At 44.5% G+C, this 24,512-nt stretch overlaps 1 protein-coding gene across 2 annotated transcripts in view; it reads left to right on the forward strand.

Annotated features, from left to right (window-relative positions):
* Positions 1-24,512, forward strand: part of LOC148454597 (glutaminase kidney isoform, mitochondrial-like) — a 600,729-nt gene that overhangs the window by 438,231 nt on the left and 137,986 nt on the right. Inside the window, exon 15 of one of the 2 annotated variants that reach the window (XM_088460753.1) lies at positions 19,247-19,544. The exons of the other annotated variant lie outside the window; for it this stretch is intronic. Coding sequence (XP_088316879.1) covers positions 19,247-19,399 — 153 coding nt within the window. The 3' untranslated portion in view covers positions 19,400-19,544. Of the gene's footprint in view, positions 1-19,246; positions 19,545-24,512 lie in introns of those variants that run through there. 2 annotated transcript variants of the gene reach the window in all.

Consider the following 24,512-nt stretch of genomic DNA (forward strand, 5'->3'; position numbering starts at 1 on the left):
GCAATGTAAATAGGAAATAATTGGGTGAGGGCTTTGTAAGTTTAGGTGCCCACACACATACCGATCTGCCCACGATCAGCTGATGTGTGCGATTTGTGTACGATTTCCCTTGAAACTCTACTCGGCAGCTCTGCACACGATTTGCACACAATTCGGTGTCCAATCTTCATACAATCTCTCCTGCATCCAGACTATCACAGTGCATTGTGTCCTAGAATGTCAGATCTGCCTTTCTGCATGGCAGATCTGAAGATGTGATGTGTGACCAGCGGGGACGCGCATCGCATCGTGATCGTGAGTGGGGACTCACGATTTCCTCACGATTTGGCCATGTTTTACACGATCTGTCATTCCAATGCTTCGGAATCGGCCAGATCGTGTAAAATATCGCTATGTGCATGGGCACCTTTAGTGTGAAAAGTTTAAAATGAGTTCTAAAGAGAGGGGAGGCAGATGTAGCGTGTCTAGAGTGGAAAATGATCCTGGCAGCAGCATTAAGTACAGATTTTTACTGAGAACATATGGAAGTCAGGGATGCCAGATAAGAGAGAGTTGCAGAAGTACAGTATGGAGAGTGTATCAGTGAGTGTATGAGGGTCTTTGCTGCCTCCAGGGGGAGAGAGGGTCTAATCCTGGCAATATTTTTGAGTTGGAAATTACAGGACTGTGAGAGGTGCTGGATGTGTGGTTTGAAGAAGAGGAAGGAGTCGAGGATGACTCCAAGACAGCGAACTTACAGGCTAGATGAGATAGTTACTAAAATAGCAACATATGAATAATGAAAAAATATTTAATAAGTATTAGGAAAATTGACCTGTTATATGTGTACTCTCTAGATACAAATTATAAAACATATATACTGTATAAAAAACTGTATTAATGAAACTTGTTAAAAACAAACAAAAAAAATAAAATATATATTATAATGTAGTAATAAAGTCCTTTGTTCTTTCAGATCTACTAGAACAAGTAGCCACGTCAGGCTAAAATAAATGTTTTGTTCTCTCAGGTGACTTTATATAATTGGATGAATTAATCACCAGATTTTGACAACAATCTTTGGTGATTAATTTGTCCAATTATATAAAGTCACTTGAAAGAACAAAGCATTTATTTTAGCCGGACGCGGCTACTTGTTCTAATAGATCTGAAAGAACAAAGGACTTTATTACTATATTATTATAATATATATTTTATTTTTTTTGTTTGTTTTTAACAAGTTTCATTAATACAGTTTTTTATACAGTATATATGTTTTATAATTTGTATCTGGAGAGTACACATATAACCGATCAATTTTCCTAATACTTATTGAAAATTATTCATATGTTGCTATTTTATTAATTATTTAGAAGCGCGGTTATTGTTTTCTAATTTTCTATATATATTGGTTTGCTACCATTTTTCGAACTGCAGTTTATTCTGTGAGTTTTAAACTCATAATTTATTGTATACCACATCTTCTGGTATATACATTTCCAATTGTGATCTTTTCCAGCACCTAAGACTTAATTTTTTATTTTTCTTTAGATGAGATAGTGTTGGTGTCAATAGAAAAATAAATTGTGTGAGGTGAGGATATTTGGGAGGGTATGAAGATTATCATCTCTTGGACATAAATTTAAAAAAGCACTTTCATCCAAGAGGAAATAGCAGAGTGTCAGTTGGAGATACGATTGAGGAGAGAGAAAGGTCAGGGGAAAAGAGCAGATGAGCTTACCTAAAGAGTGTGCCTAGAGGGAGAATTTGAGAGGTCAAAGAACAGAACCTTGGAGGACACCTATTGGTACAGGAAGTGGGGTAGAAGTGGAGTCATGAGAGGAGACTGAGATAGAATGGTCAGAGAGGTTGAAGGAAAGCTATGAGAGGGCAGTATCATGCAGACCAAGGGAGTAGACGCAGTGGTTCTCAAACTCGGTCCTCAGGATCCCACACAGTTCATGTTTTCCAGGTCACCCAGCAGGTGCACAGGTGTATTCATTACTTACTGACACATTTTAAAAGATCCACAGGTGGAGTTAATTATTTCACTTGTGATGCTGTGAGCAGACATGGAAAACATGCACTGTTTGGGGTCCCGAGGACCGAGTTTGAGAACCTGTGGAGTAGAGGATTTGCAAGAGGAGAGAATGGTCCACATTGTCAGAAGCAGCTGAAAGGTCAAGGAAAATGAGCAGAGAGTAGTGGCCCTTAGATTTGACAGTAAGGAGGTCATTGCATACTTTAGTGAGGGCAGTTTCAATGAGTGGAGAGGACAAAAGCCAGACTGATGGGTCAAGCAGGAAGTGAGAGAAAAGACAGGTGATATGGTGGTTGTAGATAATACGCTCAAGGTGTTTGGAGGCAAAGTGGAGAAGAGAGATGGGGTGGGCAGTAGCTGCAGAAAGTGTAAGGATCAAGGCTGGGTTTTTCAAGAATGGAGAGACAAGGCATGTGGATAGAGGGGATGTACTAAATTTCTCAGTAGGTACTGTGCACAACATTGTTCATGAGCAACCTATGGGAAAAAGTGTTCATGCTGAGTACCAAAGCAACTCACAGAAGTTCACAAAACCAATAGGATAGAAATGTCTTGTGCACTTAACGCGGTACCTTGAGAAGGGGGTTCAGTTCCTTCAGTGTATTGTTACAGGTGATGAAATGTGGGTGCATCATGTGACACCAGAAATGAAGCAAGCATCCATGACACGGACAAATGCTGTTAAGATTGGGTGGTAATCAAGCTTGACCAGGACTGGTGTCAGCCTTGAGGGCTGGTATGTATTTGACTAGTCATGACCAAAGGGCTAATGGTGTGATGCAGCATTTGGCTGTTGAAGCAGCCTTGGGGGCTGATTAGCATTGACGAGACATGGCCAAGGGGCTAAAGGTGTGATGCAGCCTTTGGGGTGTTAAAGCAGCCTTGGGGGCTGATTTGCATTGACTAGATGTTGCCAAGGGCAGAAGGTGTGATGCAGCCTTTGGGCTGTTGAAGCAGCCTTGAGGGCTGGTTTGCCTTGGCTAGTTGTGGCCTGGGGCCCCAGGGTAAGATGCAGCCTTTGGGCTGATGAGTCTTTGATGGAGTGTTCACAAAGACGTAGATCTGCTACCAATGTCGCCGGGTTGACACTGGCGATGGTGCCCCGGATTGCGCACTGAAGACGCAGAGTTGCAACCAGTGCCGCCAGGTTGACACTGGCGACGGTGCGCCGGATTGCACACTGGAGACGCAGAGTTGCAACCAGTGCCGCCGGGTTGACACTGGCGACGGTGCACTGTATTGCGCACTTGAGGACGCTGAGTTGTGGCCAATGTCGCTGGGTTGACACTGGCGGTGATGCGCTGGTTTGTGCACTTGTGGCGCTGAATTGCGGCCAATGTTGCCGGGTTGACACTGGCGATGGTGTGCTGGTTTGCGCACTTGTGATGCTGGATTGCGACCAGTTTCGCCGGGTTGACAATGGCAATGGTGCGCTTTATTGCGCACTCTGCAATGCAGGAAGGCAGCTGGTGTCGCCGGGTTGACACAAGCTGCCGGCTGTAATCAGGCGCTTCTGGGGGAGGAAGCTCATTGTGCCGCCTAGATGACACAAGCAGCACGACCAGGTGGAATGCAGTCCGAGCTGCCTGGATGGAACAAACGGCAACAGACAAACACAGCAAAACTGGCTCTGGAACTCGACTGATCAACAGGAGACTGGAACAACCGGAAGCACGAGAAAACTCTTATCACTGGCATCGGAGCAGCGTTAGCAGGACCTGGACTTAGGAACCAATCCGGATCAGCCCTAGCATGACGGACAAGAGGCAGGCGGAGTCCTCAACGAACGCTGGCCCGGCGTTCAGCTCGCACAGGATTAGCACTGCGGCGGCTTGTGACACATGCATTCTCTCCAACTTTAAAAATATTCAAAACAATTCCATTAGCAAAGAAGGTAATGTCGATCATGTTTTAGGACCACAAGGGAGTGCTTCTTGTTGATTTTCTCACCAAGGGAGATGCTGTGAATGCTGTCCGCTATTGTGACACATTGAGCCGGTTGCAGAGGAAATTTGTCAAAAATTACATGGGTTACTGCGCACAGTCGTATTCCTGTATGATAATGCCAGGTCATAGCCAAGCGCACGCGTGAGTTGTTAAGGCGCTAAAATTGGTAGATACTTGACCACCGTCCCTTCAGCCTTAACCTGGCACTGAGTGATTTCCATTTCTTGGGCCATTGAAGAAGCACCTGGGTGGAAGGTGATTTGCAAATGACTATGAAGTTCAGCAAGCTGTTATGTCCTGGCTTCAGGTGCTTGACACTGAATTCTTCTATGCCGGGATAGATGCCTTGGTGTACTGGTGGAACAAATGCTTAGATAAGTATGGGGACTATGTGGATAAATAATCTGTACCAAGGCCCTACTATTGATTATACGTAAATGTACTAGTTGAATACATTTACGCAATGAGAGGTCTTGATACCTTATTTACTGAACCACCCTTGTACAATAGAATGATAAATAAGGTCGTCTAAAAATGCACAATCCCTAAACAAGTACACCACTTCTTACAGGATAATCATCCCAAAACACCAACATTCTATATGCTACCCAAGGTGCATGCACACATTTCTAAGCCCCCAGGCAGACAGGTGTAATAAAGAAAGACCAGGGACATCTAAGTTTTGGAGGGGGTCCACTAACACTTTTTACACTGCGCTAGAGGTGCACAGCAGCCATCCTCCATTTCATTCTTATAGGGACTTAATCTTTCCTGTATACCGTAACATGTCCTATTTTGCACAAATGTCACATGGTATACTTCAAAATGTAATGATATCCATAGACATGATACAGTTTGATCACATTAGAAGTTTTCCTTGTTCTTTATTATTTGCCACAGAGATAATGTGCAATTGTATTTGATTCATTACTCTGTACAGTCATGGATTACATTCTACTCACTTGATAGTTAATTTTTTTTATTTGTTGGTTCTGATGGGAACATAAACCTAGGGAATTATCCCATAATTATATTACTCATTTCTGACTAGATATTTCACCGCAGCATAACACTTAAATTTAATTTACAATTGAGATAAACTTTATTCCATTTTACTAATTTGCTGATATGTTAAATAGCCAGGTCAATAAATGGCGGCACTCAGCGTCTTATAAATGCAACAAGGTGTTCTTTAATCCTATAATAAAGAACACCTTGACCTGGCCATGGAGGGCATCAGTGCAAGTATTTGTTTACAATTATATTGAGAGGAGTGCTGGGGACTTTACATTATATATACTGTGCACAGTCGTGTCCTTATATTAAGGCTGCATCTAAAGAAAACGGATTTCTCCTTAGAGAATTCCGGAGGGGGGGGGCATGGTGTTTAAGGGACTACACCTCAAAAACTGTAAAAGATATCGAGCTGAAATTTGGAACGGACGGGTAGAACTATCGCTCGATGCTGCATGCCAAATTTCAGAGCAAAAAACTGAGGATTTGGGAGTAATCTAAAGCTCCAACTGTCACTTTTTTCTGACATTCTCAATTAGGGCAAATTTCTGCTGTTCTCTATGGGGTTTTTTGGGAAGGTATAATTCAGGGTCGGGGGGCGAAATTAGACTTGGGGGGTTTGTTTTATGGTGCCAGGGTACGTGCTTTTGGGGTTCAGGTAAATTAGTAAGTTACAGTTTTTAAACTATTACCTCAAGAATGCGCCATTGAATAGAGAGGAAATTTCAACTTGTTGCGCAGCCTCAGGAGGAGCCTCCAGCAGGTGTATTCACTGCTGGAGTGCTTCTGTATTTATTTAAAAAAAAAAACTGTTTAAAAAATAATATGGTGTGGCCCCATCCCCAAAAACAATAACCAGCAACGGGCTTTGGAAAGCCAGTTCTGGTTGTGCTAAATACAGAGGGAAAATTATGTAGGGGTACCCCGTATGAAGCACAACCAGCACCAGGCTTTTCAGAACCAGTTGTACTTTTCTACGTTGTGTGTGTGTTCTGTGGTTTATTAATATTGCTTTTGCTGTGGAACTACAGGTACCAGCAGGCCCCTAATGCCCTACATGCTGATACTTGTGGTTCTCCAAGTACCAGCATGTGAGGGAGGCTTGCTGGGAACTGTAGTTCCACAGCAAAAGACAATATTTTAACTTTACTTTCACAGCACTACACAATCAACACGGCACCCACCACCCAGGGGTACCGGGGATAGCCCCGGGCCATCAGCCTGGACCTGGGGTGCCCTGGAGAGGGGGAACCCTTGATTGGGGGGGTCCCCAGGGATCCTCAGCCTAGGCTGACTAGTGGCCAGGGGTGATGCTGCGGATGGGGGGCCCAGTGAAATGGCTCCCCTGGCTGTGGGATCACCCCCTTGGTAGAAAGAGGCTGGTGCTGGTTCTGGTAAATACGGGGGGCCCTACGCATTTTTCCCCTTGTATTTCCAGAACCAGGGCCGGCTCAGAGCCCAGTGCTGGTTCCGCTGAATACGGGGGACCCTTAAAACATTTGTCCCCCGTATTTTGGCAACAAGGACTGGTGCTGAAAAGCCTGGTGCTGGTTGTGCTTAATATGGGGGACCCCTACGTCGTTTGTCACCTGTATTTAACACAACCAGTACTGGGTCTTCAAAGCCCGGTGCTGGTTGTTGTTTTTGGGGGAGCGGGGCATGATTATTTTTTTTTCATATTTACAGGTGCTCCATTGGACAGATTGGCTACAGGGATACATAGGTGAGTATGTGAGATAGTGTGTGCATGTGTGAGTACACGTGTGTGTACGTATGTTTTGATAACATTTTACTTTTCTACAGTGTGTGTTGTGTGGTTTTTTTAATATTGCTTTTGCTGTGTAACTACAGGTACGAGTAGGCCCTTAATGCCCGCCTGCTGGTACTTGTGGTTCTCCAAGTACCAGCATACCGGGGAGGCTTGCTGGGAACTGTAGTTCCACAGCAAAAGCCAATGGCCCTGATTCAGACCTGCTTGCAGTCGCTTTTTTGTCTCCAGGCCGCTCCCAAAGCTGTGGGTGACCACCCACAGCTTGTGCGAGCGGGCTGGAGACCATCGCGATTATCAGGCTTGCGATGAGACCCTGGGGTAGGGTCTCGGCTTCCGCAAGCCCGAGTGGACTTCCTGCTCTAATAGAGCAGGAAGTCCACTACTGACATCACTAGTGTTGTCAGTAGGTCCGCCCTCAAACGCCAGGCGTTCCTAAGGGATCACCTGCGTTTGGCCAACCACCCCCCCTACACGCCTACAAAACGGGGTGAGCTCTCACTCCCCATTGACAGCCGCCCCATCTTGTAGCAAGCCCCGTAGCAACTGAACTTCAGTCGCTCGACGGGGCTCGCGTATGCACACGCTGGATGCGGCACATGCGCAGATCACAAACATGGAGCGTGAGCGGCTCTGAAACATGCCCAATGTTCATACTTTACTTGCACCACATTTTACATAACATCAACCCGACACCCACCGCCCAGGGGTGCCGGGGATAGCCCCGGGCTATCAGCCTGGGCCTGGAGTGCCCTGGAGAGGGGGGACCCCTTTTTTAGGGGGGTCCCCAGGGATCCCTCGGCCTGGTCTGACTAGCGGCCAGGGGTGATGCTTTGGCTGGGGGGCCCGGTGAAAGGGCTCCCCTGACTGTGGCATCACCCCCTCGCTAGAAAGGGTCTGGTGCTGGTTCTCGTAAATACGAGGGACCCTACACATATTTTCCCCCTGTATTTCCAGAACCAGGGCCGGCTCAGAACACAGTGCTGGTTGCGCTGAATATGGGGGACCCCTAGATCATTTGTCCCCCATTTTTTGGCAACCAGGGCTGGTTATGACTAGCCCGGTGCTGGTTGTGCTTAAGTACAAGGGACCCTTACGTAATTTTTCCCCTGTATTTAAACACAACCAGGACTGGCTGTTAAGAGCCTGGTGCTGGTTGTGTTTTTTTGGGGGGGCACCTTTTTTTATTTTACACATTAAATTTTAACATAGATGCGTAGATGGATCTCACTGCTGCCTTCGTGCATCTGTGACTTATTGATTTTATTTTCTCAGGTGCATGCGCACTACCGGTGAGCTCTCTGTCACCAACTGATGCTCCCTTTGCACTGCACCGCTGCTGCTGCTGCCGCTACCCCGCACGCCTACAGCCATCTCGCACTCTGCACCTCCCAAACCACCTCCTGTGTGCTGTCCCCTCTTCCACCTGCGCTAGTGTACCATTTAGTTGCCCTTCTCCTCTGTAGGTGGCCCGGTTTGCTCATCTAAACCCTGTTAATACATTTTTAAAAAGCTATGAAATTCCATAGACAAAAAACCTTATGGTTTCACATGTCTCATTAAGGCTGCTTAGACATGATCTGAAAATTCACAAAACCTATTGAATTTCTGCCACTCAAATTCCAAAAAGCAATGAAATTACGATCATTAAGGCTGATGCTTTAATGGACGTGTTCCCTGCGTAATACAGATTTGGTATGCCATGACACCATGTGGTTAGCTGCAGATTCAGCACTCTCACAGAGTGAGATTTCTGTCACTCACAAAATGGTGGAGCTGCTAATTCACAGAATTGTTTGCTCATTGGAATACACATGCAGTCTATGCAACTAAGGTCTGAGCAGTTATGTGGCACACACATCCCACTCAATGCCCACAATTTTCCCATTCAGTCACCACAAAAATGTCACTGAATTTCAACATCCTTCTCAGTTCATACATTATACACATTCAGCTCCCTAATTGCTAAAACTATCATACTCTGTCTATGCATGTACACTATCTTTGCCCCCATGCTGCTATAACTTCCCAAATCCCTACAGCTGTGTGTTCTCCCAACTGTGCTAGTCTGCATGCCCCCATCCACACCAATATGTCTTTCCCCATGTGCACCGCCCTGTCTTCCTGCATCCATGCCACTGTGTTTCCTTCCATTTGTACCACTGCATGCCCCTAGCCATGTCACTCAGTCTTCCCCTCATCTCTGCTACTCTTTCTCCATCTGCATCACTCTAACCCCCCAACCATGCCACTGTCTTTCCCCTCCCACCCGCACCAATCTGTCTTCACCAATCCCTACTGTTATGTGTTCTCTTATTGTGCTAGTCTGTATTCCTCATCCACATCAATCTGTCTTTACCCATCTGCACTGCTCTGTCTTTCTGCATCCATGCCATACTGTACCCCCCTTTCATGATGCTCTGTTCCCCCAAACCGTGTCACTCTGTCTTCCCCACCATGTGCACCACTGTTTTCCACCCATCTGCATCACTTTGGCTCGCCCCAATATGTAATGCTTAATCTTCCCCTCTCCATGCCTTTCTGTCTGCCCCATCCACACCTCTCTGTCTTCTCCCTCCTTCCACCATACTCCCATCTGCGCAGCTCTATATTCTGCTCAGACCTCAGTTTCAAAGACTGCATGTGTGTACTCAAATGAGCACACAATTCTGTGTATTAGCAGCTCCACCATTTTGTGAGTGACAGAAATAACCACATGGTGTCATGGCATACCATATCTGTATTATGCAAGGAACATGTCAATTAAGGCGTTAGCCTTAATGATCGTGGTTTCATTGCTTATTAAAGTTTGAGTGTCAGAAATTCAATAGGTTTTGTGAAATTTCAGATCATGTCAAAGAAGCCTTAATGGGACATGTGAAACCGTAAGGTTTTTTTGTCTATGGAATGTCATTGCTTTTTTAAAATGTATTAACTATAAGGGTTTGGAGGAGCAAACCAGGCCACCTGCAGGGGAGAGGGGCAACAATATGGTAGCCCAGGTGCAGAAAGGCTGGCACACAGGAGTTGTTTTGGGGATGCACAGGGAGAAACGGCTGCGGAAGTAGGCTGCAGGAGTGTGGGATAGTGGCATGCGGACCAGTGGCAGCAGTGTACAGGGGCATCAGCGGGCTACAGAGGTGCTCACTGGCACTTGGCATGCATCTGGGAAAATAAGAAACAGGTGCATGGATGAATCAGTGAGATTCATATATGCATCTGTGTTAAAATTTAAGTTTTTGTAAAATAAAAAAAAAAAGGGACATCTTCTTCCCCCCCCCCCCCCCCCAAACACAACCAGCCCCAGGCTTTTCACCGCTGCTCCTAGTTGTGAAATTACGGAGGACAAACAACCTAGGGGTCCCCCGTATTAAGCACAACCAGCACCAGGCTTTTCGGAACCAGTCCTGGATGCCAAAATACGGGGGACAAACGACGTAGGAGTCCCCTGTATTCAGGGCAACCAGCACTGGTTCTGGAAATACAGGGGAAAAAAATTAGTAGCGTTCCCCTGTATCTTCCAGAACCAGCACTGGACTTTTTCTAGCGGAGGGATAATACCACAGCCAGGGGAGACTTTTCACTGGGCCCACCAGCCAAAGCATTAACCCTGGCCGCTAGTCAGCCCAGGCATAGGGGAGCTGGGGACCCCCTGAATAAAGGGGTCCCCCTCTCCAGGGCTCCCCAGGCGTAGGCTGAAAGCCTGAGGCTATCCCTGGCACCCCTGGGGCAGTGGGTGCCGGGTTGATAGTGTAATGTGGTGTAAAAAAATAGAAGTATAATATTGTCTTTTGCAGTAGAACTACAGGTCCCAGCAAGCCTCCCCCGCATGCTGGTATTTGGAGAGCCACAAGTACTAGCAAGCCGGGTATTAATGGCCCGCTGGTTCCTGTAGTACCCCAGTTAAATAAATATTACAAAACAAACACCGTTTTATTATTTTATTGTTCTGCACATTCACCTGGGGGGCGGCAGACTTTAAGTTCTTTTTCATGGCTGCCACCTGCCCCAGGACTTCCACGGCATCTTCACCTGGAGGGCACCGCCCATCCAGGAATTCCCAAGCGTCTTCTTGTTTCTGCAGGTCTTCTCTCCTACCACCCGGCCGATGGACTGGCCGGACGGCGCCTCGAGCTGGCTTTATATAAGCCAGCCGACGGGGCAATGACATCGTGAGCCATGATTGGCTCCTGGTGGCCATCTTTGAATTTCAAAAATGGCTCTGAGACACCATTTTTTAAATGGGCACGCACGGTTCTAACCATTAAAGTCAATGATGAGAACCGTTCGTTGGCAGAGAGGCGGAAAGCTCCCCTCTCTCAGCCAATGAGCGCTCAGCGGTGGGGTTTCCATAGTGAAATCCCGCCGCTAAGCTCTCATTCGCATAGTACTGTCCTTTGTGTCTGTGGGTCGCGTCTTTCGTTTTTTTTGTTTTGCCAATTCCGGGGATTGTCTACTGTGGACCAAATGGATCCACGCATAGGATGTGCGTGTTTTTACTTGCAGATGCAGGTTTCACGAACCTGCATCTGCCGCTGACGCCGGCTACCTCCCCCGTGTCCTACAGCCCGCCGCCCGCCCCGTCTAGGCCTCTAACGCCCACACCACCGCCTGTTTTCTCCCCTGGGTCTCAGCTGACGCTACATCCCCCGGGTCCCGGCCACAACAAACGCCGGCTTCCTTCCCCCCCGGCCCCTGCTACCGCCCGCAGAGGACAGCCATCTTGGCGCACCCAAATGAAACGACAGTGAGTACACTTGCTGGAGGCTCCTACTGAGGCTGCGCAAAGAATTGAATCTGTCTATCTCTATAATGGCGCAATTGTGAGGTAATAGTTTATAAACTGTAACTTTCTCAATTACCTGAACCACAAAAGGTCCTACCCTGGAATAATAGCTACCTAATAAACCAAACCCCAAGTCTAAATTCGACCCCTACCCTGAGTTATGACTTCCCAAAAATCCCCCATAGAGAACAACAGAAAAGTGGTCCTAACTCAGAGTTTCAGAATAAACTGACAGTTAGGATTTGGGAGTAATCTAAATTTCCAATTTTTTTTTATGTTTTTTGCCCTGAAATTTGGCATGCAGCACCGAGCGACAGTTCTACCCGCCCACGCCACATTTTAGCTTGGTACCTCCTATAGCTTTTGAGGTGTAGCCCCTTCAACACCATACAGCCCCTCCGGAATTCTCTATGGAGATTTCCGTTTTTTTCGATTCAGCCTTAATATAAATTTGCTAAAGATCACCTGGACAAGCCAGAAGCCTATTGGAACAATGCGAGTCCAAAATAGAGGTTTTTGGTTTAAATGACAAGCGTTATGTTTGGAGAAAGGAGAACATTGCATTCCAGCATAAAAACCTCATACCATCTGGGAAACACGGTTATGGTATCATGGTTTGGGCCTGTTTTGCTGCATGTGGCCCAGGACGACTTGCCATCATTGATGGGACTATGAATTCTGAATTATACCAGAATATTCTAAAGGAAAATGTTAGGACATCTGTCCATAAGCTGCATCTCAAGACAACAACCCAAAGTACACAAGTAATTAAATCAAAGAATAGTTAAAGAAGAATAAATGTAAAGTTTTGGAATGGCCAAGTCAAAGTCCTGACCTTAATCCAATCGAAATGTTGTGGAAGGACCTGAAGCTAGCAGTTCATGGGAGGAAACCCACTAACATAACAGAATTGAAGGGGTAAAATTCCTCAAAGCCAATGTTCAGGACTAATCAACAATTACCGGAAACGTTTAGAAGCAGTTAGTGCTGCACAAAGGGGTCATAACAGATACTGAAAGCAAAGGTTTGCATACTTTTGCCACTCTCAGATATGTGATATTGGATAATTTTCCTAAAAAAAAAATGACCATGTTTAATTTTTTGGTCTCATTTGTTTGATTTGGTTCTCTTTATCTACTTTTAGGAAAATCTGATTAAGTTTTCGGCCAAATTTCTGCAGAAATATAGAAAATTCTTAAGGGTTCACAAACTTTCAAGCTCCACTGTAATTGGTCTTTTTAAACAAATCCCAATAAAGGTTACATTTTATTTTACTTGTAGGTTGAGGGCCCCAAAAACAGATAGTACTTTTTTTCTTTTTATATTGCATTATGCCAGTTCCAGTCTCATGGGTTTACCTCTACTTTCCTCTCCTTTATCCCTGATAGTGGCTTCATTTTGATATTCCTACAGTTACCACATACCAGTTTGAGTAGTAGTGATTAGGAATTTTCCATTTTCCCTGGTTTAGGAAATGTGATACTAGTCCATGTTTACTGGTATAATTTTAATTTGTACAAGACCAGAGAACAACCTTCAAAACCATAATAATCATGGATGTTGGATGCGAAGACAGACCATGTATGTTGTCAATGTAGGTGAATTTCTGCTCTTTATACAGTATATAATGCGCACTAATTCTCAAATTTTCATCCACTGGAGGACACTGGATGGACTACCGGCTTTAGAATCTTCATTAGTTTGTTTGAATGTAGGGAGATTTATCAGAGGTTGGAGACAGATAAAATGGAGAGAGATAAAGTACTAACCAATCAGCTTCTGTAATTTTACAGGCTGTGTTTCAAAAATGACTGTTAAGGAGTTGATTGTTTGGTACTTTATCTCTCACCACTTTCTCTCCAAGCTTTGCTAAATCTCTGCCTAAATTTTTGTACTCCTCTCTCATACTTCCTCATCTTGCAGGTAACTCCTTTATATTTATAACCAAGACCCACAGGGCCGAATCAAAAAGGAACCAGATCAGAGCAATAACTTCATTAACCACTTAACCAGAGGTTCTCAAATGCGGACCTCAAGGCTTCACAACAGTTCAGGTTTTAGAGATATCCATGGCTGAGCACAGTGACTTAATTAGTACCTCAGCAAATTTGATTTAAGGATATCTCTAAAACCTGAATTGTTGGGAAGTCTTGAGAACTGCGTTTGGGAACCTCTGAATTCGTTTGCACGCACCAGTTAGCTGCGAAAATATGCTAATAAATGCAATCGCACTGCAACTATACCAAGACGCCCATCACTGTATAAAGCCGCCCACTTCCCATGACATGCATCCGCAAGTCAGCGAAAACATCAGTAACATTGGAACCATTCACACAGTTGTGGTTGACCTGACCCTACCTCACAAACTGCTAAACTTCCTGTCGCCATCTAGACCTCTGCCAGCATATACAATTGCAGGGGCTTAATTTTTGCTTGCCCCTGTATTTTCAGTATTTATAAGAAAATAGTTTTTCACACATTGGAACATCGGATCGCAGACATCGGGAACATTGCGACTTTACTTTTCCCAGCGGCTGCAGCCACCAGGTAGAAACCTGAGCTGAGGGGGGATTCATTTATTTTTCCCAACCGGCTGTTAATCTCTACAGCCGCTGGGTAGGGTGATCCTGCTGTGCTGACCAATCGACAGCACGGCAGACACTGGGGGAGGGTGCAGGGAAGCAGAGCGACCGGAAGGTCCCTCTGAAAGCAGCAGCTGCGGAAAGATTTTCTTCCTGCAGCCGCCCACACTGTGTATCTAACTGGTCGCATCAATTGCGATCAGATCAGGTAACGGACAGCCTGGTGTGGTTGCAAACGATGCGACCATGCCAGGCAAATGGTTAATGAAAAAGCCATTTTATCTTGGTACACATTTAATAGTAGGTGTATAGTGTATATGGTGAGAGGTTTTTTTAGAATGCTCTCAGGACAAGGTGTGTTTTGCTGCACTACCTAGTCAGCCTGTATCTATTATTTTAATTTACCGCTGTTATGGTCACATATTGCAGACACCATTGCTACTAATCTCAATACCACTTCCTTCAACCCCACTCTCAAAATGGGATTCTCCCAAGGGCCTCCTTCACTAAAAACACAGATGGTGACCATGTGCTGCCACTATGCCATAATGAGAGTGCAGCAGCACCAAAGCCATCATCTTTTTCTGGTGGAGATGCTGGATCTGCTAGGCACTTGTGAGGCCAGGTCTTTAAGCATAGTCCCAATAGATGGGGGCTGAATGTAATGTAATCAAAGCTTGCTGTTAACTCCCAAGTTGTAGACCATAAGATCTGTCTCTCTTGCTGAATCTTCAGCAAATTATCCCATGCATTTCCATTTATTCTTCAGGAACTGAGAGGGTAATTTAGTGACGCTACAAAACGTGCAGGTTCAGTCTGACCATATTGCTACAAGGAATTGTACTAGTTACAGGGAATGCTAGAACACTTATTGAGTCATGAAAACATCTTTGTACCTGGTGCTGGAGAGGACTAAGATTCCGAGTTCTCCTTTCAAGAAGTGGGTTAAGTAGCGGAGTGATCAGACATTCAGAATTTCTCATATTTTGAGAAAATAATATAGACTCTCAAGACTGCATGAGGTGGATGATTTAGTGCGCTATTCACTAGGTCCTACACATTCAGGCAGAGAGCTATCAGAGAGGTTGCAGATCCTTTATCCCGTATGAAAGGAGAATATAGATAAATGGGCTTTTGTTTAAGGCCATGGTTTTTCCTATTCTGAATGCCACAGCCTTTGAGGATAACACTGAGAGTAAATGTGAAAACATTGTTAAATTTATTATGTAGCAGCAGGTGTTTTTTAAAATGTGGTTGAGGAGTGGTCAGAGCAACTCTTAAAAGACTTACCGAATGACAGCGTGGAAGTGGTCAGCTTAGTAGTAGACAGCCAACCCCTCAAGCAAACTGCAAAACTGTCATGTTGCCCAACTGCACTGAGCACTTATCATATACACTCTGGATCTCCTGTTAAAATTTTAACTAGGTTACATGGCTTTTTCAGGAATTAAGTTCTTTTTCTGTTTTGTTCTGTCCTGTGTTGCTTGGCTAGAAATATAGTGGAGTTCCCTGCATTATGAGGAGGTATAAGAGAGAGGAGCACTAAATATTTAGAATTATTTAAAGTGCCAAGAGGAGCAGTATAGAGATGGATTTAAGGTAAGTTTAAAATCCAGTCTTTGCACTTGTAAATACTGTAATAAGGTTTAATCATATAAGTAGTACAGTAGCATTCTATTGATAAATATTTAATATAATCTAAAGGTGCATATCCACTTGGTGATTAAAATGAGCGATTGAACGATAACGCCATTGTTATCATTCAATCGCTCATTAATCGTTCACAAATCGGGCATTAAAATGTCGAAAATTACCAGCGATGCGCACTCCCGCTGGTCGTTTTCAACATCAATCATCGCCTGAACATGCTGGTCAGTCTGCCAATAACGACAGATTGGGCATGTTTGGGGATGAGGGAGGGTGCCTGCACTGAATGGCATATCGTTCAGTGTAGGCACATTACAGGATGAGGAACCACTGTACGATTACAATGTTCTAATTGTACTGTCGGTCCTCTGTCGCCAAGACATATAACGGCTATTGCTGTCTGTTGTCATAAGACTTTACTGTATAATTTTACAATGAAATAACTTGTTTATTTAGCTTTGACTGATATGATTGTTGTTCTGTCTTTAATGATAAGGTGTTTTTGCCACCTGTTGCATGTATCTGTGCTTGGCAGGTGAGATACTAGTGTTGTTACTCTCTAGTAACCCAGCATATGTATATTGGATAAAGAAACAGATAATGTCAGAGGGGGTGCTTCCTAAGGTTTGACGATGCAAGTCAGTTCAGAGGGAACGGTGCAAAAATTCCCAAAATGAATACAAAATAAATGAGACTGCGCATTCATTGCCCCAGTTTACAAAAAAACACTGATTAAATTGTTATTAATTTGAACATTCGAGACATCATATTAATTTTTATTAAGATAATTCATAAATGTAAAAAATATATATATGATCACAAAAACAATGACAAGAATGCATGCATAATCAGAGTAAGAATAAACATATAAAATCAATATGGTAAAATGAAGAATACTGGTTAAAACCTATGGGTTTAAAAAAGCAGACCAACAATAATGTGTTTGTGAGTATCGTTAATAAATGAGTGGCATTGACGGGTCTTTAAGCTCACACAGGGGCTCCACCAAAGAACAATATATCATCACTATAGATGTGCAGTTGTCAAGGTACCTTGCTGACCAAAGTCAAATAGATGAGCTGCTGAAGAGAGTACTTTGGTTTGCAGGCAAAGTTGATCTTTGAGTATGCGGTTCCTACACGATGGTATAGTGCTCTGCTTGGACAGTCAAGGGCCAAGGTGTTGACTGGTAATTGCAGGCTGCTCCATGTATTGTCCACGCTCCGGGAACAAGTGCCAATCTCTCACCAGGTGTTGACCACAGTCCGGAGGTGGTATGATGGCTCTCCATGCTGTGTGAGCCACTGACAGCGACTCCTCTGCAGAGATGGAGATGCAGATAGAGACAACACTGCTGTGTGCTCCCCGGCAGGCTGAACGGGAATGAAGAGACAGCCTCTAACTAGCGGTCCGCTCTGAGGGTAGTGTGAATTTTGAGAATATTCCAAGCCGATATGAGGGTCCTCATATATAGGGTGGGCAATATGTTCCAGTCGGCATTTGAGTATATAACTTGGATACTCCACAGATCTGTAATTGTTGGAATTTCTAAAAGCGTTTCTGTACTGAGCGCACCTTCCTTGAAAAAGCACCCGACGAAACTTGAGTCGGCACCGCTCGAGGGGTACCTCTGTGCGCACAGAGGACCCCTGCATCATTGATCACTGTCCCACTGGGAATTTCTCTGCAAAACCACCTACAGGTACGTAATTCATTTTCCCCTGTTCTTTCACCAGCTGCTATAGGGGCTGCTATCCTGTAATGCCTTGCAACAGGATCTAGCTCACAGTCCAGTGATGGCAGCAGAAACAGGTCTATTGTTTCTTCACTGTGCCGTTGTACGGGGCTCTCATTCCCAGTCTGATGCTTTGCAGGACTGGGAAAAGCAGACCTCATTATATGTAAATACACAGACTATTTCATCCTGTCTCAGAGCTACTATTTTATGTAGTGATTTTTGTACCTGGTGTCAAGCACACTCTCTTATTCCCAGTAATTTGAGGGAATCCTCAATCAATTATATTTGTATTTAAGATATTAATAAGCGAAGTAGTGGTCGTGATGCCATTTTATGATGTATGTGTTTTATACATGTTACTTGTATATTTTTTTACATATTTTCGCCATCTCCCTTCGAGGTGACGTATCACATTATTCACTATACACTTTATACACCTGCGTTTCAATTTTGTGTGTTTTTTTCTTTTGTTTCTTCATTAATTATTATTTCTTTATTGTATTGCATTACTAATCAGTTATCTTCTATTTGAATTATGCGTTATACTTTATTTCTGATCTCGCGTGTGTTCTTTATATACTACAGGTTGTATCTCCCATATACAAAATGCTTGGGACCAGGGGTATTTGGGATATTGGAATATTCCGTATTTTGGAATATTTGCATAAAATAAAGAAATATCTTGGGAATGGGCCCCAAATCTAATCACAGAATGCATTTATGTTTTATATACACCTTATACACACAGCATGCAGTTAATTTTATACAATAGTTTTAATAATTTTGTGCCTTAAACAAAGTTTGTGTACATTGGGCCTGATTCAGAGCCGGACGCTCGCTCTGAATCAGGGCGTTTTTTTTTTTGGTGAGACCTCCGGGCCGCTCGCATAGCTGTGGGTGACCACCCACAGCTATTGCGAGCGGCCAGGTGATGGTCGCGACCATCGGGGCTTGCGACGAGACCCTTGCTGCAGGGTCTCGTTCCCGCAAGCCCCAGTGAGCTTCTGGCTCTTAATAGAGCCGGAAGCTCACCACTGACATCACTCGTGATGTCAGTGGGGCCGCCCCCAAACGGCAGGCGTTCCATCGGCTCCGTTTGGCCAACCACCCCCCTGCCCGCCTCCAAAACGGTGCGAGCTGTCGATCAAAAACGACAGCCGCCCCCTTTTGGTGCGAGACCCGGAGCTCCGGCGTGCGCATGCGCAGTGGCCAAACATCGACCCGCTCGTGAGCGGGTCTGAATCAGGCCCCTTGTACCATCAAAAAGCAAAGATTTCTCTATCTTATTCATGCTAAAAATATTCCGTATTTCTGAATATTTGGATATGGGAGACTCAACCTGTAATCTAATGATTCCTGTATCTTAAATTACTTATTAAAAGTTATATTTTAGAGAGGTGTGCCCTTCTTTTCCCACATGTATAACTCTGTGCGTATCTTCGTCGGGAGTATTCTTACTCTGATTATGCATGCAATTGTCATTGTTTTTGTGAACATATATATTTTTTTATATTTCTGAATTTAATTAAATTGCTATTAATTTGAACATTCGAGACTTCGGAATAAATTTTCTTAATTGTATTTTTGTAAACTGGGTTGATAAATGCGCAGTCTCATTTCTTTTGTATTCATGCTTATTGGATCTAATTAATGCGTGATCCTGAAGCACCATTACAGATTTTATATTTTTTGTAGTCTTTTTAATTTGAGAACGTCACTAATGAATTATATATGTTACTTGAAGAACCAGCTTTCCTATGGACCTCTGGATTATGAACATCTGCAGCAAGAACTTGCTCTAAAAGATACAGTATGGAAAAAAGTGTTGCCAGAAACTAATGAGGATTCCGCAACCACCATAGTATATAGAATGGGAAACCTCGGAGAACCAAACTAAAACATATTGGCACTAATGTTACCATATTGTTCATCGTATGTTAATCCATCAATAGTTTCTCTCTGCTTTATACATCTATTTATTTCATTTTTATTTTCACTCTGTAACTCTGCAAATCTGGAATACGATTATATGCGTAATTATTTATGGTATTATGTGCATTTTTTAACCAAATATTCAGGGTACCATTGAAGGAGATGTGTTCCTGATTGTCTATAGTAGCTGTGTGCATGTTGTAATTTGCAAAGGAATTTAACTCAGGGCCTGATTCCGCATGGATCACAATTGCAAAGCTGCACACAGGCAGCTTTGTAATTGCAATCCTTGCTATTATGCAAAAGCAGCCTGCTGCATTTGTGATCCCAGCACTGCGACGGAGGTCGCAGGCTGGAATTACCATCGTGACCATCGATGGTCACGATGGTGGATGGCGCCTGGCCTCTGGCCAGCTGAGTAAGCCTTAACTTACTCAGGCTGGCCGGCTTGCGAACCCAGGACTCTGCACTGATCAACGCAGATCCTGGGCTGGCCACTCCTGAAAAATGGGGCGGACACGCCCCCTTTCCCGGGAAGCCGGCTGAACACGCCCCCACACCACCCCTTTAAATGCCTCTGCCTAAATCAGGCGGAGACATTCAGGGGTCTATGTGCTACTACACAGGACCCATTCTGCGCACGTGCAGATTCCCAATAATCGGGAATCTGCGATCAGAAGTGCACTTGCGTGCACTCCTGAATCAGGTTCAAAGTATTTACCAGCCTTATTGAAATTATGCATTACAACACCAAGCAGATCATTAAGTTAGTATAGTACTTAGTATAGTATAGTACTTCAGTATTCTATTGGCTAGAGCTCATATTTAAGTTTACCAAAGAAGTAGGCAATGTCTAGTTGTTATTGTGTACATATATATATATATATATATTCACACTAATTTAGCTTTACCTTGTTTGAAAATAACTGACCATAGCATCGACAAGTCTACATTATATTTTCTTATAGAAATAATTTTATATGTAGTAGAAATTTCTTCTCCCATCTCATTTTAGTTCCCAACCTTGTTTGATCTACAGTTTAACAGGAATTGGAATAAAACACGTAGTTGCCTTACTAGATAATACATTGCATGAAATCAATTAAAGCAAATATCAATGTGCATGCCAGTTTTAGTTATGTGCTTCTCCCTGTTGGGTAAAATCTAATAGGGTCTGTTTGATAAAGTGCAGCTTTTCCAGTAATTTTGCAGTGGGACTTAAAGCAGCATTTTTTAAAATACAGGGCAAATTCTGCCTGGTTTTCCCTTTAAAAATATTGCTGCTTTATGTCTTGTAGCAAATAGACAAAAAAAAAAATATTTATGTAACTTGTACCCTATACATTTTTAAAAGAACAAGGCCCAAATGTAAGATACACCACCATCAATAATTTAAATTCACACACATTGTGTTCGGCATTTGTACATATAAACAGTGCTCGAAGTGGTAATTTTTAAGTGGGGGTATGGAAATTTTAGTTGAAGCCCACCCCAAAAAAAAGTTTTAGGGACTTTGACAATGAGATTCGGCCTCTGCTTCCATCACAACCCCTGCATCTCATACAACCTACTTCCCTCTCCCACCCCCGGCACCTCACGCTACCTGCAGGCTACTTCCCTCTCCCACCCCCGGCACCTCACGCTACCTGCAGGCTACTTCCCTCTCCCACCCCCTGCAAATCACACTACCTGCAGGCTACTTCCCTCTCCCACCCCTGCACCCCACACTACCTGCAGGCTGCTTCCCTCTCCCACCCCCTGCACCTCACACTACCTGCAGGCTACTTCCCTCTCCAACCCCCTGCCCCTCACACTACCTGCAGGCTACTTCCCTCACCCACCCCCTGCACCTCACACTAACTACTTCCCTCACCCACCCCCCCGCACCTCACACTACTTACCTACTACTACTACCTCTCATTCAACGTCCGGAGTCCAGTTTCTCCTCATCCTGTCCTCCGGCTGTCAGTGGGGCTCCGCGTGCGGCTCACCATCCTCTATCCAGGCTTTACACATAGCACCAGCTGTGAAACAATCAGCATGGACCAGCAGCCAATCAGAGGCAGCCGCGTACCTGCCTCTGATTGGCTGCCCATCCGCAAGCCGTGATTGGCTAGCGGCTGGCACCAAATTAAAAGGCCACCAGTGATGTTTAGTTTTGATTGGCTGCCGGTCCGTGATTGTTTCACGATCGGCGCCAGGATTCTTTTTACTGTGGCTGCATCTATCCTGACATTGGGACCCGTTTCCCGATGCTCGGTCAACCCAGCAGTGCACTCTTGAGAGATGTGTCCCCAGCGGCAGGGCCGGCTCCAGGTATGTTTGGGGGAGGTGCCGGTGTCCGGCAGTAGGATTGCTCCGCCCTCCTCCCTGATGGTAGTAGTGGAAAATGTAAGCACAGGGGGAGGGCGCAGTGTGGGAAGGGGCGGGGGGAACAAGGAACGGCGCAAGGTGCGGAGACACCAAGCGCTGGACCTGCCCAGCAGTACACATCTCCAGCAGCTGTTTTTTAGTTCCCAGCGTGACTGCTAAGCGAAAGTTCAGACACAGGCTGAAGTGGCGGTATGGCATACCGCTGTATACCGGCTCACTTCGAGCCCTGCATATAAGCATATTCAATTTATTGAAATATGATCTGATCTTCATCTAAATCACAAGAATAGACACACAGGGCCTGATTCTGCAAGGATCGTACTTGCAAAGCTACACACAGGCAGCTTTGCATTTGTGATCCTTCCAGATATAGTAATGCAGCAGGAGGCATCACGCCTCCTGTGCATTATTTATCTGAGCTGCGTTGTCCATCTGCGTACCATTGGCAGTTTAGAGGAAGAGGCCAGGAAATCTCAGTCAGCCAACAGAGATCCTGGGTTCTTCCCTCCCCGCAACGGCGGCGACACCCCTCTGTTTCGGGAAACGGACGTCATCGCCTCCCTGCCCACAAACGGCAGCAGACTGTCAATCTCTGACAGTCTGCTGCCAGTCACACGGGTCCTGCGCCTGTGCAGTTTCCCAAACATCGTGAATCTGCGTTCAGCAGTGCACTTTGCGTGCACTACTGAATCAGGCCCACAGTCCACAAAACATTTTGCCAATAGCTCTGTGGAACATCCAGACACTTTTCTTTTTCAGTGTTTTATGAATTATAGATTCATGAACAGATATGTTTACAAGTTGGAAATATTTCTATAAGTCTTTAGCTAACCCTGTAGGCTTATTCTCAACCTCTTTGAGGATTTTGCGCTGTGCCCTTAAAGTCCTCGTTGCAGGATGGCAACTCCTAGGTAAAGTGGCAACAGTGCCAAACTTTCTAAATTTATAGGCCATATGTTTTACTGTGGACAGTTAAAAACCAAGGTTTTTAGACCTACTTTTGTAACCCTTTTCATCTTTATACAGGTCAACAATTTTAAATCTTATGTGAATCATGCCCTGAACAAACAAGATCTAAAACTACTTAAGGCAATTCTTCCTGTGAATAACAAGCTTAAAATTTGTGAGTGTTTTTATAGGGCAGGGCAACTTTAACTGACACCTTCGTGTCTCATTGGTTGGACTCCAGGTTAGCTACAGTAACTCCTGGTGCCAATTCGCTTTTTACAAGTCATTAGCCTAAGAGTTCACATGCTTTTTTTTATCCTATATTTCAATGTTAAAAAGTTGTATTAAATGTTTGTAAGAAAAGCACTGACATTTATTTGTTAGTTTAAGCAGACTGTGGTTTGTCATTGTGACTTGGAAGATCAGATCACATTTTATAACCAAATTTTGCAGAAATCCAGGTCATTCCAAAGGGTTTGCATACTTTTTCTTGCCACTGTATATATAAAGCTACAGGACAAAAAAATCTCATATTACATCTTGACAAATGATCAGTGAAAGTAACTTATATAGTGGTAGAAGAGGGATGTAGTCATAATGTTGACAGTTTTGATGACGACTTTGGCAGAATGACAATGTGAAATGTTGACGTTCTGCAGGAACTGGGCTGAGGGTTATGTTACAGGTGGGGAAGTTTAGGATAAGGAACTAGGGGAGGGTTAGGCTACAGAAAGAGAGGTTTATGGTTAAGCACTAGAGGGAGAGTTAGTGTTTCGGGTTAGCCAAACTCAACACCAGAAGTCATTAGGACATTGCCGTTGGACCAGGTATGTCAACGCTATGGAATGGGATTGAAATGCCGACGGCTGTGTAGCCGCCAGTTGAAATCCCGACAGTGCTAGCCAGCGGAGCTAAGTAATCGGAATCCGTATGAATTACGACAGCGGCTGGCCGACAAGGCTGAAAATCCCGATAGTCTAAAAGGTAAGTATAAACTAACCTACCCCCCCTAACCCTCCTTAGGCGGGAAAATGACAGGCGTCTAGATATAGATGCCTGTCATTTAGCCCTCGCCGGGATAAAGCAGTCGGGAAGCCGGCTGTTGGTATGACGTCCGCCGGCTTCCCGACTGCATACCAAGTAATCTAGCCCTCCCCTCTCCCACCCCTAACCCTCCTTTAGGAGTGCCTAACTCTATCCTTCCCCCCTAGTACCTAACCCTTCCCCTAGCCTTACCCTCCCTGGGGGGCTGTCTAACCCTAAGTCACCCCCGAGGGTCCCTAGATCTAACCCCCCCATCCCTGGCTATATTGCTACCTACCTCCGGCGCTGGACGGTCGGTCCGGTGTTCTGTCGCAGTCCCGGCGTGGGGATTAACATAGTCGTCGGTATTTTGACGCCTATGTCAAATCCCCTGCCGGGATTGTAGTTTCGGGATTGAGATGGCCGCCGGTCTCATAACTACATCCCCACCACTGTATTACTATGGACATTTTTCGACATTCTCATCAAGACGAAATTTCATCAGTGTTAACATGATAACTGTTGACATGCCAGTCATAATGCAGTTATAGCTAGTGGAATTATAAAGCTATATCACAGGATGTGGTTATTTATTTCTATAATGTGTTCATAATGACTAGGATACAACTGACATTTATGAAGCATTTCTTTCCATAGAAGTCTGAATAAAACTATAACCTCCTACTATATAGGTTACTTTTAAATACAGCACTGGTGAATAAATTCATTTTGCC

This window comes from Taudactylus pleione, unplaced genomic scaffold (genome assembly GCF_031769625.1).
Source record: "Taudactylus pleione unplaced genomic scaffold, aTauple2 ptg000977l, whole genome shotgun sequence".
Lineage (NCBI taxonomy): Eukaryota > Metazoa > Chordata > Amphibia > Anura > Myobatrachidae > Taudactylus > Taudactylus pleione.